A 17,790-nucleotide genomic window follows, 5' to 3' on the forward strand; every position below is an offset into this window, starting at 1 on the left:
CCTGGTCCTGGTTGGAGGTGACCTCAGGAACCGCAGCGCTTCCCCGCCCTCTGCCCCCCCTCTTACCTCCCCCGGCTCCCTCTCCTTCCCCCCCAGCACGCGACAACTCCTTCTAATAAAACGCTTTCTCCCGGCTGTCTTAAAGCCTGGTGGTGACTCCCTGATTTTGAGGGACTTGAAGACATCGCCCAAGGAGAACTGTGTGCAGTCAGAGACCGAATCCCTCCTGGAAAAGGAGCGGAGGCCGAGCCTGGAGGCCGACCCCACCCTACAACACTCGTCCCCGAAACAAGAGCCTCCCTTGCTGGGCCCACGAGGGTCGTACTCTGCATGGGGTTTCTTTCGGTCTCGCCCTGGGGGCAGCTTCCACAGCCTCCGCAGGGTCTCCTCCTTGGACAACTTTGAGGCTGCGAGGTCTGAGTTCCAGAGAAAATTCAGGGAAAGGAGGGCAAACTCAGGTAGGGGAAAAACCCCGGAGTTGTCGGTCCTACTGTGGGAGCCACGGTCCCGGGTGATGGCCCCGGCACATCTTGGGGGGAGGTCTCATACCCTGCACTGCTTTTCCCTCTGCGAAGTGCAGATAAGTTGGGGTCTTCTCCCCAAAACCCACCGGTCACCACGCGATTCCCTGTGTAGGCAGGTCCTGCTCTTTGGGTAGAGCCACCCATGGTGTTGCGTGTGAGATGTGAGACCGCGCGAGGTTGCGTTCGGCTGCCGCACAGGAGGGGCGTCCCGATGCACAGGCATGTGCAATGTCAGCTGTGTCCATGCACCGGAGGTGAACGAGACACCGGCCAGGCCACTCTGTAGGGCTGGAGATAACGTACCTCCACCACGGTGTTCACGGCCAGACCTCTCGTTCTCGTGACAGAGATGATGACGAATAAGATGGAGGTCAGGCAAGAGAAGTCGCAGTAATTCGGGAGGGAGAGAGATCAGTCTGCGGTGTCTGGCTTGAGAAAATGGGGCGGGGGCTCATGATCCTCAAATAGTCACAGGTTATGGACCCTCAGGAGGGGACACAATGTAGAGGGAAAGGGAATGAGCAGGGAGGAGAAGGGTGGCAGCAGGACGGCTGGTGCTGACTGGGCATCTTCACAATGTCTTCAGACACCTGCCCGTGACCCCTCTTGGGTCAATGTCAGAGTACAAGGGATAGAAGGGGTAGAAAACTGAAAATATATCCCTGCCCCGCCTGTAGGAGATAGAGAGGGTGGGACACACTCGTTATGGTGCCTGGGGATGTTCCTGGGTGTGGGCACATGCTCCCTGCCATGACTACACATTTCCAAAAGCCTGACCATGAATGGACCACCCCTGGGGCTTCCTCTCTGGTCCTGCACTGGGGTGACCCAGACAGGCAGGTCCCTAGGTCCCAGGGAAAACTGCCAGGATCCAGCTCCACTACAGCTCTTCTTCAAGAGAAAGCTCTGACCTCCCTATCTGGAGCCTGGGGGTGGAGGATACATCCAAGTGGGGACACTATCCAGCTCCTGGATCAGTCTGGTGGCCAAAAACCAAGGCAGCAGCTCAGGAGCTATGTTGGTCAGGCTGAGACATGCAAGGGTGGAGGAGACCCACCTCCTCCTTCATCTGTTTTCATGACAGTTTCAGCATCCCTCCCTGGTCTCACTGGGGCTCGTCCCCAACCCACCACAGTCTTCAGGGGTAGCAAAGGTTAATGGGTGCCTCTATATTACGGCAGCTGCTCTAAGCCCCCTGAAGGAGGTTTAACGGTGAAAAGATGGGTGATGTGTCTGAAAAGCAGCCCCTTCTTGGGCCTCTCTGGTGGGGTATCCCATGTCTGAGCCACCCTGAAGAAGCCAAGCCCTTATGGCTGGGCAGACATCGGTACCTTCTGGTGGCACCTTGTCGTGGTCCCCAGCTCCTGGCTGTCCTACACTGAGGTCAGGGCTCTGCAGATTGACTCCTGCTTGCACTGCCCTTCTCAACGCTTCTCTCCATCCTCTTTCAGAGGCTTCCCACGTCAAACCCAATCCCCCGAACTCCACCTCAGACTCGGACCTCATGAAGTACCGGACCATCAGCCAGATCCCCCAGTTCACGCTCAACTTCGTGGAGTTCAACCTGGAGAAGCACCGCTCGGGCTCCACCACGGAGATTGAGATAATTGCTCCCCACAAGGTGATGGAGCGCACCCAGAATGTCACCGAGAAGGTCACACAGGTATGTGGGTGGTGAGATGCCACCGAGGCAGCGGTGGGGTGGTGGTGGTGCTGCTGCGGTACAGTCACAGCCATTCCTGTGGTTTTTGGAGGAGAGGAACAGAGAGGGCAGTGATACCTGGAATTTCCATCCCAGGAGATGCCGGTATCCTTGTGTTCCATTTTTCTCTCTTCCCCTGAAGGGTTGAAATGCTCTTTTTTTACCCCCTAAATGAGTATTTCTGGTAATTTGTGGCTGGGGGAACACCAGCATGAACTGCTCATGGTGTGATGGTGGCCTTGAAGGGGACACATGCGTGTGCATGTTTGTGTGTGCACATGGCTTCGTTTGCGGGGAGGCTCTGTCCACCACTTCCCGCTCCCCAACGCCGGGGCACCGCTGGCCTCGAGGCCCTCAGCCAGGGACCCCACGCCGGGAGCATGGGTGGCCACGCCAAGGGCCACACAACCCCCGAGAGGCAGCAGGTGGCACCGCACCGTCACCAACATGAGTGGCAATGCCCTGTCACTGCAGGGACACTGCCACCAGAAGGGACAGTTGTGGCACCGTACTGTCAGTGGGGGGGGGCACGGATGTCAGTGTGTGTGAAAGGTGCTGCTGTATCCCGCAGTCCTGGTGGGGAGCTCTTACCAGTGGGGAAACTGAGGCATAGAAGAGCCACAATGTACAAAATAATCTAAGGGCACCTCCCACTGCTGCCAGCAGCAGCTGAGGGCTGACAATGCAAATGCAGCCGTCTGACCCCAGAAAAGCCTCTGGGACTGACAGTTTGCTCCATCAGGGCCAGATGCTCTGCAGGATTTTCCTCCCATGTTGGTGCCAGCAAACCTTTAGCCCCGCAGCCTCCATGCACGGCGGATGGGCTCCCGGCTCCCCGCGGCACGGGGACATTTTTGGGTTGCTCGTCCCTCTGGCTTGTCCCCTTCATCCCAAAACTTGCTTAGTCCCTCTGACCTGGGGGTGACCGCAGTGACCAGGGATCAGCCCCTAAATGCCCCAGCAGGACGGCGAGCAGCCTCCCTGCCCTCGTCCCCATCACATGGGACACCCACACGCCGGGGACCGCTGCGGCGTGCTGGGGTGACACTGGCAGGGTGGCGCCGGCCGCTCAGTGCGGGGTCATTAGCTGGTGTGGGGTGACAGGATCAGAGCTGACGGGTGGCGGCTGCAGGGCCCCAGGGTGCAGCCCTGCGGCACCCACAAAGGTCAACCTTCCATTCACCTTAAATCTCCAGACGGGATAGGATGGGACAGGATGGGATGGACCTCTCCTCCCCAGTGCACATCCCCATGGCCTCAGGGGACCCAGGCGTCCTGCCTGTCCTCACCCTGATGTCCCCCGTGCCTCCCACCAAGCCACGGCTCCCCGCTCCCGGCAGCTAAATAATTCACGGGTGAAGCAGAGACAGCGGCGAGACGCTGCTAACAGCATCTAAAAATACCGGCTGGCGGGCAGGGAGAGGCAGACACAGGCCAGTCAGGTGGGTCAGCCCCACAGCAAGCAGGCAGGAAGGGCAGGTCACAAGTGCAATGAATGTGCTGGGCTCAGCCTGCCAGGGCTGCGACTCTGGGGCACAGCTGGAGGCACACAAGGACACTGTGGGGTCAGTGCCACCAGGCTAGGGTCCTATCTTACAGGTGGCACCTCTCCCAATCCCCCTGAACTGCCCCACAGGCAGTGTGGGGTGGTGGAGCTGGACAGGAGGGTCCTGGGGACAGGGATGGGGGTGATGGGTTGTGTCAGGATACGTGCCGGGAGGGACAGTGAGTCAGTGCCTGCTTCCAGACAGCATCGTGGGCCTGATCCTGACCGACCCCTTGCGCTTGAGGGTCTCCTGGTGGCTCTGGCGTGGCCCCCTCCCCAGCTCAGTGTCCCCATCCCCAGCACAGGGCAGGGAGGAGGAAGGCATATGGCTGCTGGGCCCCACGGGGCACAAGCATCGGCCTGGGTGAGCCAGGTCTGAGGGAGCCTCCCCTCTCCGTCACCCACAGCCCGCATGCACCCTGCTCCCTCCTCCCTCCCTCCTCCTCCTCCTCCTCCCTCCCACGGCTGCCTCGCTGCCTCGCTCATCACCCAGCACCCAGTACCCCACTGCCAGCACCCAGCACCCAGCACTTCGCTGCCAGCACCCAGCACCCCACACCATGAGCCTGCGGCTGCAGCTGAAGCCGGTAAGTGCAGGCGGAAAGGGAAGGGGAAGGGGCACCCAGTGGGATCACCATGGGGGGCACCTGGCACTGCCACCCGTGGAGACTCCCGGGGCCACCCAAGGCTGCCACCCGCAGCCCTCCCTGTCCCCAAGGGGCAGAGAGGGACAAGGCTGCAGCTGCTCCCTGGCTCTATGTTGGTTTGGATGCGCTTTTGGGGGTTGTTTCTTTTCCTTTTTCTGCCTCAAATCTTTGGGCTTGTGGGTTTTTAACAACTCCTGCCTGAAGAACAACAAGGCTCAACCTGCTCTTGTTTCTGCCGCAAGAGCCGGGCAGGGACGAGGGGTAGGGCAGGCGTCCCAGCATGGGGAGCAGCATTCGGGGGCTTGAATTCAGGGCTGGCCCCACGGAGCTGCCCCCGGCTGGGCAGTACGGGGGAGATTTGGCCACTGGAGAGGGACTGTTGCTGGTTTTCCCAGACATAAGGTGTAGGAGCCCATCTCAGGTCTGCTGGGCATGTCTTAGCTTTGGGGCCAAGCGTTTTACCGGAGTCGCCTTGTCCCCTTCCCCGCTGTCCCTGTGGGAGCCTATCCCCAAGCCCAGCCGGTGCCTCATTGCCCTCCGCAATGATTGCGTTTGGGTCACTTTTTCCAAGCCCTCCCCTCTCCATCCGCCAGCGACGTCGGCAGCTCCCGCTGCCCCATTGGTGCGCTCGTCCCCACGGGGGCCCCAGCATCGATTGGGTTTGATTAATCCACGCCGGGCTCCCAAACGCCCTTCGCAGCTGCATGTCTCCCACCCACCCGGCCGAGTGCATGTGTGCCTGCATGGGCGATGCCGCGGCTCCAGTGCTGCGCCCGCCGTGCCGGTCACTGCCTGGGCGCGCAGGGTTGGGAGCCCCCATGGTGGACACCCGGACTTCGAGGGTCAGCTGCCGCCTGGGGCGCCGGGCAAGCTGCAGGCAGGTAGGAGCCGGGGGCACCCCCAGGGCATGGGACCCCCGGTGGGACGGGGCTGTGGGGCCAGATCTGCTCTGGGTCGCAGCACCAGGAGGCCATGGGAGCCCTTGAACCCTCGAACAAAATGGCTGTCAGTGCAGGAAGGATCAGGCCCGTCTTCTAGATCTGTTGCCGGAGTCATGGGGGTGCTCACCACTGTGTCCTTGGGGCATGTGGAGCCTCCTCTCTCCTCTCCTTCGCAGCCCACTTTTGGCTGGGGGCTTAGTAGCGGGAGAGGGCACTGAGGTGCCCCTCGCCCTCCTCTGCAGGTGGCAATGGTGGGCAGCACCACGGGGACACCCGGAGGACAACAGAGCAGCAGGGACACGCAGGGACGATCCGGCTGTCCCCAGCTCCAAATAAGCCCCTTCATGCCACCGTCTCTCAGCACCCAGAGCAGGACAGACCCAGCACCCCCCCGGCGCCCAGCGCATTGTGTCCCCAGGGTAGCTCCAGAGCCCATCGGGAGCCGGCGTGGGTTCTGGAGGGGGGAGCTGGGACAGGTCTGGGACGTGTAGGGACTCACTGGTGCCGTGGGAGCGTGTCCCCCTGAGGGCAAACAGACCTGGGGACACATGACAAAATGGGAGGGTGTCTGCGTGCATGAGATGGTGTTTGCACGTTGGTGGCTGCAGGTTGCCCCTTCCCTGGGGATGCTCAGATGGGAAATGGCCATTGCCTGAGGCCAGGCTTTGCTGAGGGTGGCCCAAGCTGTCCCCTCTGCTTGGAGGATGACTGTGCCAGACGGACATCAAAGGGAATGTCCCTGCTGGGGCCAAGAAAGGCAGCGTGCCAGGCTTGCGAGATGCCTAATGTGCCATCACCTTCAGGATCAGGCCATGGCACGGCCGTGGGACTGTATCTCCAGGCTTGCTGTCCCCAGAACCTTGTGCCAGGAACAGCCAGCAGCTCCTGGGCTGGTGGCCCAGAGCTGAGGGCACAAGGAGGCATAGCAGGAGGCACTTTCCTCCCTGCCAGCGTGGTAGGGTCTGAAAGGTGTAAAGCAGGTAAACACTTGCCCCAAGGGTACTCTGGCCATTAGAGATGACCTTGGTGTCAGCCATAGTGTGCAACTCACTTTGTGGCCTCCTGGACAAACACACATGAAGGCAACAAAGGTGAAAAGGATGTAGGAAACCCCCTGCATGCTCCTCAGGGCCCTACCAGCACATTGGAGCCCCTTGCATAGCTCCTGGCCATATCCAACCTCTCTCCTGCTCTCCCATCCTTCTCACACCCATCTCCTGGCAGGTGCTGTCCCTGGGCGCTGATGTCCTTCCTGAGTACAAACTGCAGGCACCACGCATCCACCGATGGACCATCCTGCACTACAGTCCCTTCAAGGCCGTGTGGGACTGGCTCATCCTTCTGCTGGTCATCTACACAGCTGTCTTCACCCCCTACTCAGCCGCCTTCCTGCTCAATGAGGAGCAGGTGGAAGAGAAGCACTGGGACTGCAGATACTCCTGTGACCCACTCAACATCATCGACCTCATCGTGGACATCATGTTCATTGTGGACATTGTCATCAACTTCCGTACAACCTATGTCAACATCAATGACGAGGTGGTGAGCCACCCTGGCAAGATTGCCATCCACTACTTCAAAGGATGGTTCCTCATCGACATGGTTGCCGCCATCCCCTTTGACCTGCTCATCTTCCGCTCTGGCTCTGATGAGGTACAGGCAGGGCGTCAAGGTCCATCAGGACAGGATGGGGACTCATGGATGGATGGGAAGAGAAAAAGAGGGCTATAGATGGCTTGATATAAGCAGTGGATGGCTAGATCTGCAAGGAGAGGGGTGTCTAGTCAGAGGGATGGGCAAGGATGTTATTACACATTTTTATTAAGCAGCTGGGACCTGGGATTTTGTTTAGTAGGGTCAGACAGTCACACAGACGCTACTGTAAGTGCTAAGATACTGTCTAACTGGACCCACTCCCCTTCCTGGGGCTGACCTAGCAGTGCAGGTTGGGAGCTTGGTTTAGGGACTGGCCTCACATGCCAGTGAGGCTGAACTTGGGGTTGCATTGCCAGCCACACTCAAAATGTTGGCAATGGGACAGCCGCTGTGGTTACTGCACTACCTGGAGGTCCAGCCTTGGCTGAGAGCCTATGAGTGGGGTGAAAGGCATGGGAGCAATGGTTGGCAAGGTGAGGACCCATCAGGAAACATGAGGTTGGCCTTGGCTCCTCTCACTGGCTCACCTGTAATCCCAAGGCTTGTTCTCTTTATGGTCAGTGGAGGGAAACTGCCCTTTCTGTGGCATGATTCATCTAACCTATTTCAGATGTTACCTCCAGGACAAGGTGATTCATGCTCTAGAAATGCATTTTCATCCTTCAAAGGGAGCATGGCTAGGCACCAGATGTGCTTTTGGCCAGATTTATCCCCTGCTTGTCCTTGAGGTTTCTCACCTCTCCCCTGCAGACCACCACACTCATCGGTCTCCTGAAGACCGCCCGGCTGCTGCGCCTGGTCCGCGTGGCCCGCAAGCTGGACCGCTACTCTGAGTATGGAGCAGCCGTGCTCTTCCTGCTCATGTGCACCTTCGCCCTCATCGCCCACTGGCTGGCCTGCATCTGGTACGCCATCGGCAACGTGGAGCGGCCCTACATGGAGCACAAGATCGGCTGGCTGGACAACCTGGGTGATCAGATCGGCAAGCGTTATAACGACAGCGACCTCTCCTCTGGCCCATCCATCAAGGATAAATATGTCACTGCCCTCTACTTCACCTTCAGCAGCCTCACCAGCGTGGGGTTTGGCAACGTCTCACCCAACACCAACTCTGAGAAGATCTTCTCCATCTGTGTCATGCTCATTGGCTGTGAGTTCCTGCACATGTCCTGCTGTCCCCATCCCTGCTTTGGAGGCTGGAGGGACTGCTCTGGGGAGAAACAGGGAGAGCACGTGGGATTTTAAGAGACCATCGCCCTCCACATATGCCTGTTCCGCACAGACAAATGGATGGAGCGATAGATAGAAACATGAGTTTCAGAAACCCTCTGTTTTCAGGTCCATGGTAGATAAGGGTTTTGGAAATCCGCTGGTTCCAGGTCTGAGGTAGTTGGATGTGTATCTCCCCATGTCCTGCTGAGTCCTGCCCTCTCATTGCAGCTCTGATGTACGCCAGCATCTTTGGCAACGTCTCTGCCATCATCCAGCGCCTGTACTCGGGCACGGCCCGCTACCACACGCAGATGCTGCGGGTCAAGGAGTTCATTCGCTTCCACCAGATCCCCAACCCCCTGCGCCAGCGCCTGGAGGAGTATTTCCAGCACGCCTGGTCCTATACCAACGGCATTGACATGAATGCGGTAAGTGCGGCGTGGGGAGGCCCCATGTCCTCACGGCACCTTGTCCTGAACGACCCGGAGTCCAGCTGTGGGTCCACCCAAACATTTCCACCCTTTCGACCAGAGTGGAGAGGAGGAAGGAGAAGACTTGGGAGGCTGAAGACAGAGTCTAGCTGCCTGTCCACTCCCTGCATCTCCCTTTCTCCTTTTCCTCCGTCTGCCCATCCCTCCACATCTATCCAGACACTTTCCGGGGGCACGATGGCATTTCTTGGCTGGAGAGCAGATTTGGTGCCGGCGCGCTGGTGAGAAGCTCAGAGCCTGCACTGGCGCCGAGCACTTTCAGGCCGGTGTCTGTTGGTGTCACAAAGCTGCGGAGCAGGTATTGATCCAGCTCCTCTCCACACCGCTGGTTGCTAAGCAAAGTGCATCCCGCTCTCGGCGGGAGGGAAAGGAGGGCATTTAAATAAACCTCGATCCATTTTAATTAGAGCCCGGAGAGGCGGCTGTTTGTTAGCAAAAGGGGGGATCAATGGCGGAGCCGCGCTGGAGAGGCGCCGTGTCTCCGAGCCCAGCGGGGAGGCTTGTGCCAATGGCGCCGGGGCATCGTGGGGTTGAGGAGGGGGCTCAGCCGGGGAGTCCCAGGTTGGAGCTGGGATGGCAGGATTTGGCTCACGGCCGTGGGGTGCAATGCACAAACGTGCTGGCTCGGCCAGCTGCAAGGCAGAGAGAGGAATGAGAAAGGATGAAGCAAGGAGAGAGGTGGGACCTGGTACTCCCTGTCTCTCAGCCCTGGGCCGCTCATTAGCCTGCTCATTTCCAGCTCATGCTCCCTTTTTCCCTGAGACTTGATCTTTCTCTGTCCCTGAGCAAATCCATCCGGGACATGGATTTGCATGAATTCAACCTCTCCGTCTTCAGCTGCTGCTGCCTCATTAAACAACTGGGCAGCATTTGGGGATTTGATGCTGGGAGAGCACCAGGTTAAACCTCTCCCATGGATGAGACACCCTGGGCTGGACATCGGTGGCAATAACTAGAAGCAAAGCCGTGGCACCCTACCAAGCACAGGTTCTCCCGGCTTAGTGCAAACCCAGGTAACAAAACCCCAGCAATGAGCTGAGCTTGCGGCTTGGACGTGCCACCGCTCACAGCGATTCCTGCTGGATGCTGCTGAGACGCAATACAATCTAATCAATCGTCCCACGGGCCGATCAATTCGTCCGCCCCTGATTTCCCAGTAGGGAAACTAAGGCACTGACGCCAGCCTGTGGGATCATGACAGAGCCGGGAACGAGCCGTGCTTATCTGTCCCAGATTTGGCCACCAGCAGGATGTGAGAAGAGAGCAAGGGGGACCCTGGACCCATATGCTGCTCTCCAAAAAAAACCCAAACCCAGGTGGATTTTACCTTGGCACCATGAGCCATCGGTGGCAGCAGCTTTCTCCATATTGCGAGTTTTACCTTGATTTCACCTTCAGATTTAGCTTTTGTTCAACGCGAGGTATTTGCCATGGGTATATTTAGCTGTTGCCGCACACAACTGGCCCATGCTGCTTCTTGGCATTCAGGCAGGTGCTGTGTAATTAGGACAGCACCTCATTACCAGTTTGTGCTCTCATTTAGCCAAGATTAGTGGGCGTAATGATGAAAAGGGGGATATGCCACCAGTGGGTATAAATAGATTGATCTGGTTATTATTATTTATTGCTTGGGAGTGTTGTCATCCCTGGCCACATGCAGTACAGGCCAGGGAACCGCAGGCAGGCATCTGCCAAAGGAAGATCAGAAGATGTCCCCAGCTTTGGCTTTCTGGGCTCGGGGGCTCCCCGTTTGGCCCCGCCATAATCACGCTGCGTGTCACACAGCCTCCCAGGGCTGCCACAGCGGTTCTTCCCGGGGACGGTGGCATGATGGCATCTCTCCCTCCTCTTTGCAGGTGCTGAAGGGTTTCCCTGACTGCCTGCAGGCAGACATCTGCCTCCACCTCAACCGCACGCTGCTCCAGAACTGCAAGGCTTTCCGAGGAGCCAGCAAAGGCTGCCTGCGTGCCCTGGCCATGAAGTTCAAGACGACCCACGCGCCACCCGGAGACACCCTGGTGCACTATGGAGATGTCCTCACCACACTCTACTTCATCTCCCGGGGGTCCATCGAGATCCTCCGGGAAGACATTGTGGTGGCCATCTTAGGTGGAAAAGTCCTTCCTTCTGAAAGGGCGAGGGGTGGTGGGCAAGGGGGGGAGGGTGATGGGCAATGAACAGTGGACAAAGGGTGGCAGGTGAGGACCGAAGGAATTCTCCAAATTCTGGAGAAGGGAAGGCTGTTCCTCAGCTTCTGGCTGGTCACCACATCAATGACAGGGAATGGAGGATCCTGGTAGATGTCAGGGACAGGCCACAAAGGAGTGATCAGAGTAGGGCATGGCTCAGCAGTCCCCAGCCATCACTGATGACCCACTGCCCTAGCTTGGTCTCCTCATCAGTGATGGTTTTCACAGTGTAATCCCCAGCATCCACAATCATGGTCAGGGTTGCTGGTCTTTCCCTTGTCCATGAGCCCCAAAGTGAGGTCTGCTGGTCCAGCACATCTGAAGCTGGGGTGGGTGCCCACCTCCCCCTAGTGACCTGTCTCTTGGCACAGGGAAGAACGACATCTTTGGGGAGCCCATCAGCCTCTACGCCCGCCCAGGGAAGTCCAATGCTGATGTGAGGGCCCTGACCTACTGCGACTTGCACAAGATCCAGCGGGAGGACCTGCTGGAGGTCTTGGACATGTACCCAGCCTTCTCTGACAACTTCTGGAGCAACTTAGAGATCACCTTCAACCTGCGAGATGTGAGTGCCAGGGCTGTCCCAGGGAGGGATGTGGTCAGTGCCTTAAATCTGGCAAGTGGGAGGGCTGAAGCAAGAATGTCAACAGGTGCTCCTCACTCAGTTTGGTGGTGGATTGGCCAACAGCCACATGCCCCAAGACACCCTCCATGAGGTTATGGTTTCCTCCACAGCCCAGCAGGCACATGCATACTGCACGTTCCTGAGCTCTTCAGGAAAGTTGGCCCCACAAGCCATGTTGGTAGTACCCTGCTCTGCAGCACTTGTAAATCATCACCAGGACTGCTCCAGCCTGGGCAAGTGGGTCACACACATGTGTTGAGGCTGATGAAGTAAGAAATATTCTCATGCTTCATTGAGTTGGGTACCAGCTTCCTCTGAAAATTCCTTTTTAAATAATCAGATTTTCAATCTGTGAAAGGCTTGGAGCATTTTTGTCACTGCTGTTTGACTCTTAAACTTTATGGCTGGACTTTGTCCTTTTCTGACATTTTTTTCAGAGAAACCTGCCTGGTAAGACAGAAAAGAAAGTCAAATTGCCTCTATGTCCTGTCTCACCTCAGGACGTCCTGCCCCACCTCAGGGTGCTCCTTCCCTCCCCATGGCTCTGACAGCCTCAACTCAGTCTCACAGCACTGCAGCCAGCCTCTAGGATCCTTTGTGCTCTGCAACCAGTCCAGGAGCCACTGGGTGGGGCAGGGCAGTGATGGAGAGCCAGAGACGGCTGGAGACCAGCCCTAGGAGGATGCTGAATGAGCTGTAGCCTCCATGCCACCCAAGGCCATGGCATCCATGAGTGCGATGTGGCAACAATGGATGGGACATGGCATCCATGGATGGGCCTTGGTACCCATGGATGGGACATGGCACCCTTTCCCTGGTGACCAGTCCCTCTCATCCCTCAGGCAGACAGCGTTCCCCGCTCACCACTCAGCGAGGAGTATGACTGCACCTACCGGCGGGCACGACGACGCAAGCACTCCCTTTGCCAGCCCAACAAGCCTGGTGAGTCCCACAGCGTCGGCAGAGCCTGGCTTGCAGGGCTGGGGAGCGGGATCATCATTTAATTACTGCCCTGGCAGGTGCCCCAAAGCAGAGGCAGCTGTCAGTGCCTCCGCTCCTGCAGACCAGCCTGTATGTCCCTCACCCTGGGGGCACCCACGCTGCCTTCCCTCCCTCTCCTTAGGATGCTCCAGCCCTACAAGCACCCTAGAGGGGATGGGGGGTGATTTTGCCTTGTGTGGTACTCCCCAAATTAACCTGTTGTGCTGTCCTACAGACCCAGCCACGGGCATCTCTGATGCAGAGCAGTATCACACCTACTCAGAGCTCACCAACCCGCAGGACCCACTGAATAAGGACCAGTGGGATGACCTGGGCAGCAGCACCACTCCCTGCTCCCAGACCAGTGACGACGAGGCCAAGACTGGCAGCCCTATGAAAGCTGAGCCCTTCCCCACATCCAAAAAGGATGACTTCACTCTGCCCACACTCAGCCTCGTCACCACCAGCGCCAGTGGCACAGAGGTCGGCAAGCAGGCAGCAGAGAGCAGCCAGTCCTACGCAGGTACCCACAGCTGCAGCCGAAGCTGGCAGGAGGGTGGTGAGGGATGCTTGGCCATAGTGGCTTCTTCTTGGGGCAGATCCAAGCAACTCACATGGATTTGAGGGGATCCATGCTTGTGGCCAAGGGTCTTTGCTGCCTTTTGTCACCAGTAGTATCTGCTCTGTCCCTTCCATGCCCTGCAGTTTCTCCTAGAACCATGGACCTCTTCGGGGCTGCTTCAAGGAGCCAAATGCTATGTGCCTACATAGGCATGTTGGGTGCCAGGGTCCCATAAGCACCTCAGGTGCTGGGGTGATGGACTCTTCCTGAGCACCTGTGAGGGTGATGGATCTCCATGAACATGTGGGGTGATAGGCTATGGAGCACCTCCATGCCACTGGGGCTGGGGTATGCAAGACAGAAGTGCTGATATGTCTCCTCTCCTTCCAGCCACACCCCTGGACATCCCCAACATGTTCACCTTCTGGGAGGATCGAAGGCCGAACCATCACCCAGAGCCTTTGCAACACATCTCCTTGGTACACAGCTCGCGGGACATCCCCCTACACAGCGACTACAGACCGGGGCAGATTGAGTCCAGGTTGGAGCTCCTGCAGGCCCAGCTCAGCAGGTGGGCAGGTCACCGAGAACAGGGTTAGACAGAACCCAGGGGGACTCTGAGCCATCACCTTCTCTCACCCTCCAGGGGTGGCTGCAGTGGGCTCTGTGTGCAGCAGATGCCACCTCCTGACCCCCTGGGACACTGCATTCCTTGGAGAGGTGCTTTGCCAAATGCAGCAGCTTCTCAGACTGCAAGTCCTGGCCCTGGCTGCAGCCCAGCACCTCATCTGCCACTGTCCCACCACCCCTGGGATCTGCCACTTTACCACTGCCTCCAGACTCAATGCAGTTGCAGACATGAAACCACCTACGGGCCTTCTGCAGGCCTCCTCTTCCTGTTGCAAACATACTCTTGCTCGAGCAAACAAGCCTTGTGCACATTGTTGCCCTCTAAATAAGAAAAAAGACATGATTTTTGAATGAGAAGGAAGAGCCCCCACTGGAGACACAGGTTTAAAGGCCCCAGGCAGCACTCACACGAGCGGCTGGCTCTCCTGCCCACAGGTGCTGCCCATGTTAAGCTCACTTCACCGCAGAGCCTATACGCGTATTTCGGTGTCTCGGTGATGTGCCAACCCCAGCAGCCGGGGCTGGATCTCCTACCCACTCTGTAAGTGCTGCCAGGACCATTGCCTGCAAGGGGGGCTGTGCCCACTCCTGCCAGAGCTGCTCATTTCAGTCAAGGACAAGGCAGAAGGAAGGGACTTATTCTACTTTTCCATTTCCTTCTATTCTTCAGTTAAAAATGGTTAGCACCAACCTGCCTTGCTCTCATCTGTCAGCACAGGCAGCTAGCCTGGAGAATTGATCCAGATTAAAACTAACCATCGCAATTTTTTCCCCCCTCTGGGGTAGTTTTAGCTTTATTCAGTTCCCTGCTCCAGATCCCAGTTTGGCTCCACAAAAAATTGGACAGGGCATGATTGAGTGTGGCAGGAGAGAGACAGCAGGATTGACCTCTCTGTGGCAGTGCTGGTTTGAAGCTCTCTAAAAACCTCACCAAGCAGCACCGGGCAAAGCATCATCACCCTTGGGCAGCTGAATTGGCACCTTCTCCCCAGTGCCACCCCTGCCCAGCCATGGCTCTTGTGGGATGCAGCGGGACGCACTGCTCTAACACCAGGCTGCTCTGTCCCCAGGCTGGAGTCCAGGATGTCGTCAGACATTAATATAATCCTCCAGCTTCTGCAGCGCCAGCTGTCCCAAGTGCCACCTGCATACAGCCCCATCTCACCGTCCTCCCACAACCTGGCCATGTACGGCATCCTCCCGCGGAGCCTGGAGCCGCTCACTTCCTGCGCACCGCTGGAGGACAAAGAGATGACGACCCTGGAGCAGGTAAGACCACCCTTCCTGGCTCAGCACCGGCTGAGCTTCCTTCTGCCTGAAGCAGATGGGTCCTGGAGGGCCAGCAGTTCCCTTCAGCCTCCTTGCACACAGAGCACAACCAAGCACTTGTGGGTCCAGGCAAAGCCCAGGGGTCTTGAAATGGGAGTAGATCTACCTAGAGATACTTCTGCCCAGTGCATCGCTGATTTTGGGGCACAGCCTGCCATCTCCAGTACTACCAGGTTGCCCCATCAGTAGGGAGGGGAGTGGGTTCATCTGTTCTGAGGCTTCCTCAGGCAAAAAATAACATTTTGAGGCTTGGAGCCTGATGATGTGAGGAGAGAGTGTGGCTGCTTTGTTTTGCTTTTGCCGAAACCCACCTGGTTCCTCCTTTCCTACCAGAGCCCAAGCTACACGGAGGTAGAAAAGTTCCGCTTGAGATCCAGGGACTCCTTGTCAAGCGGGATGCACCTCACTGTGGCATCGGATGAAACTATGACGGTCTACTCCGAGCAGGAGCACCATTCCCCACCTCTCCCAAACCCAGAGCCTCCCCACCAAAGGGCACCAAATACCCAGGGACTCTTGTGGGGCTCTCGTTTCCCTTCCCTCCCTGAGCACTTGGAGGCATCTTCCGAGCACCAGGACATTCAGAGACACCTCTCCGACCCAGTTCTGCCTGGAAGTTAGAGATGTGGGGGCTGTGGAGCAAGTCAAGAGGAACCTCAACTGCGAGCTCGGTCAGTTGATGTTGATTTTGACTGCAAGGGTAAGACGGAGGACAATGCCATTGGCTCAGGGGTATAATTTGTAGCTGTCTTCTGCCACCGTGAAAGAAAGCATAGAGTGGCTGGCTTCCAAGGTCAACGTTTTCCAGCGGTTCCCATAGAGTAGATTTCATTTGCGTATTATAGTGAACCCAGAGCAATTCTTTCTTACAGCCACCAACAAGCTGGCTAGGCCAAATGGTACCCACCACCTCTTCCTTGCCAAGGCTTCTTCTCAAGAACGGCACAAACCACGTGAGCCACAGCGACCGGAGGAGAGCAAATCCACAGCTCGTAGCTGTGAGGCCACTTTGCTGTCAGCTCTTTGGAGCAGGGACCATTGCGTTGGTACTGGGCTTAGCCCAGTGGAGCCTGTCGGCATTACGGAAAGGGTAGTCACCAGAGGAGGAGATCTCCACAGTGTGGTACTGGGAGGAGCTGCAGGTGGGAAGCCCAGGAAAAGAACACAGGACAGAGGACAGAAGCTATCCTTGTCCTACTTGACTGCCACTGAGAAACTAAGGGCCAACAGCTCCTGCCACTTCAGCATGCTTCAGCATGAGTTCTAGGGCACTGACCTCTCCAACAAGGCTCATCACGCCTTGCTAACCCCAACACACATCCCGCAACTCCCCACATAAACCCAACTGGTCACTGGCCTGGGCATAAAGCACAAAACTCAAAAAAAAAGCACAATCCTGGAAAGCCGAAAAGCCCCAGACACCTCATCTCCAGCCCTTTCTCCCAGCTTCTCTCTTTTGATAAAGGTTTGATAGATGCTTCCTCCTCCCCAGCCCTTTCCCCGGCAGAGTCCTGCAGCATCCCCCATAGGAGAAGCCCACTTAGCACTGCCATCTTGCTGTTCAGTTAGATGCTGTGACAGTCCTAGGCCGCCTCCTCAAAGTAATGTATCGAGCTCCCTTTGAGAGTAGTAAAACTGTGAGCATCTCTTTCTCTGGAGTTTTAGTGTACACTTTGCTAATAAAGATGTTTTTGGCACCTAATGTGGATTACAGCTGTGTTTGTTGGGAGCATCTGTGAATTCATCCCTGGCAGTACAAAGCACAGGTGCTAATCCGTGAAGACCCCCAAAAAGGCTGTGGTCAAACCCCAGTTGCTTCATCCAGCGAGCGTGGGGCTAATGGAGCCCACGTGCGGGTCTTACAGGTCACAGATGGGGCGGGGGGGGCGGCTTTGCTTTTTTCCCTCCCAATAGCATGCCGTTCAGGCTCAGTAGCAATTTGCAAAAGCTTTTCTACAAGACCAGCCTGCTGCTGTTCTCCTGCATGTGAGAGATGTTTCGAACACACCTCAGGCAAAGACCTCAGGAGTCCTTGCAGCAAGCGGGACTTTGGATAAGCACAGCGATACCTCGGGCCCAACCTACATCCCTTGCTGAAGGGCACATGGGTCCTGTCCATTTGGGACTGCCTCTTCAGGAGGGCTAGACCCAGGATCAGCTCCTGTATGGCCCCGAGAGGCAAAGACCGACCCCTTGCCCTCAGCAGGGGGTTAAACCTGCCCCTCCCCAGCAGATCTTGCTCCATGGGGTGGCAAGGGGGCTAAAACCAGCCAGCAGCACCTGCCCAGGCCCCAGGCAGGCACAGGCCCACAAAGGGGCTATTTGTACCCCAGGCCAGCACAGGTTTTGGCTGGCAGCAGCTGGGACACCTCCTTCTCCCTCCTGTGCCTCAGCCTAGATAGCCAGGAGTCCTCAAGGCCTTTCCAGGATGTGCACAGCACCTGGGGAGCACCCGCACGCTGTGCCAGAGCCTGGGGCACCCACCCAGCCCCACCGTGAGGGAGCTGAACTCCCCACAGGCGCTTGAGCCAGGTGCTGGGCCTCAGTCTGCCCTGCTCCAGGCAGGAGCTCCCTGGGAAGCCAATGCCCACCTGTGCCCCTTCTCCGAGTAAGGCGGAGGACGCATACCAATGCTGCTGCGTGCTACCAAAAATAAAGCCCCATAATTCAGCTTCAGTTAATTATCAGCCACTCAGCGGAGGCAGGACTCGAACAGAGGCACCACCGTACGCCTGAAGTGTCCCCCACCCTCCTC

The 17,790-nt window shown here is 57.4% G+C and overlaps 1 protein-coding gene across 1 annotated transcript in view; it reads left to right on the forward strand.

Moving 5' to 3' along the window:
- Window positions 1-15,656, forward strand: part of KCNH6 (potassium voltage-gated channel subfamily H member 6) — a gene marked incomplete at both ends in the record, with an annotated part of 32,006 nt that extends 16,350 nt beyond the window's left edge. Inside the window, 11 exons of the mRNA XM_082010399.1 lie at window positions 1,976-2,187; window positions 6,585-7,013; window positions 7,767-8,166; window positions 8,457-8,656; window positions 10,576-10,828; window positions 11,280-11,473; window positions 12,376-12,475; window positions 12,750-13,037; window positions 13,467-13,647; window positions 14,777-14,975; window positions 15,369-15,656. Of these exons, the coding sequence (XP_081866525.1) occupies window positions 1,976-2,187; window positions 6,585-7,013; window positions 7,767-8,166; window positions 8,457-8,656; window positions 10,576-10,828; window positions 11,280-11,473; window positions 12,376-12,475; window positions 12,750-13,037; window positions 13,467-13,647; window positions 14,777-14,975; window positions 15,369-15,656 (2,744 nt within the window). The remainder of the gene's footprint in view (window positions 1-1,975; window positions 2,188-6,584; window positions 7,014-7,766; window positions 8,167-8,456; window positions 8,657-10,575; window positions 10,829-11,279; window positions 11,474-12,375; window positions 12,476-12,749; window positions 13,038-13,466; window positions 13,648-14,776; window positions 14,976-15,368) is intronic.
- Between the last annotated feature and the right edge of the window lie 2,134 nt (window positions 15,657-17,790).

This window comes from Phaethon aethereus (genome assembly GCF_964289735.1).
Source record: "Phaethon aethereus genome assembly, chromosome: 25".
In the NCBI taxonomy this organism is placed as follows: domain Eukaryota; kingdom Metazoa; phylum Chordata; class Aves; order Phaethontiformes; family Phaethontidae; genus Phaethon; species Phaethon aethereus.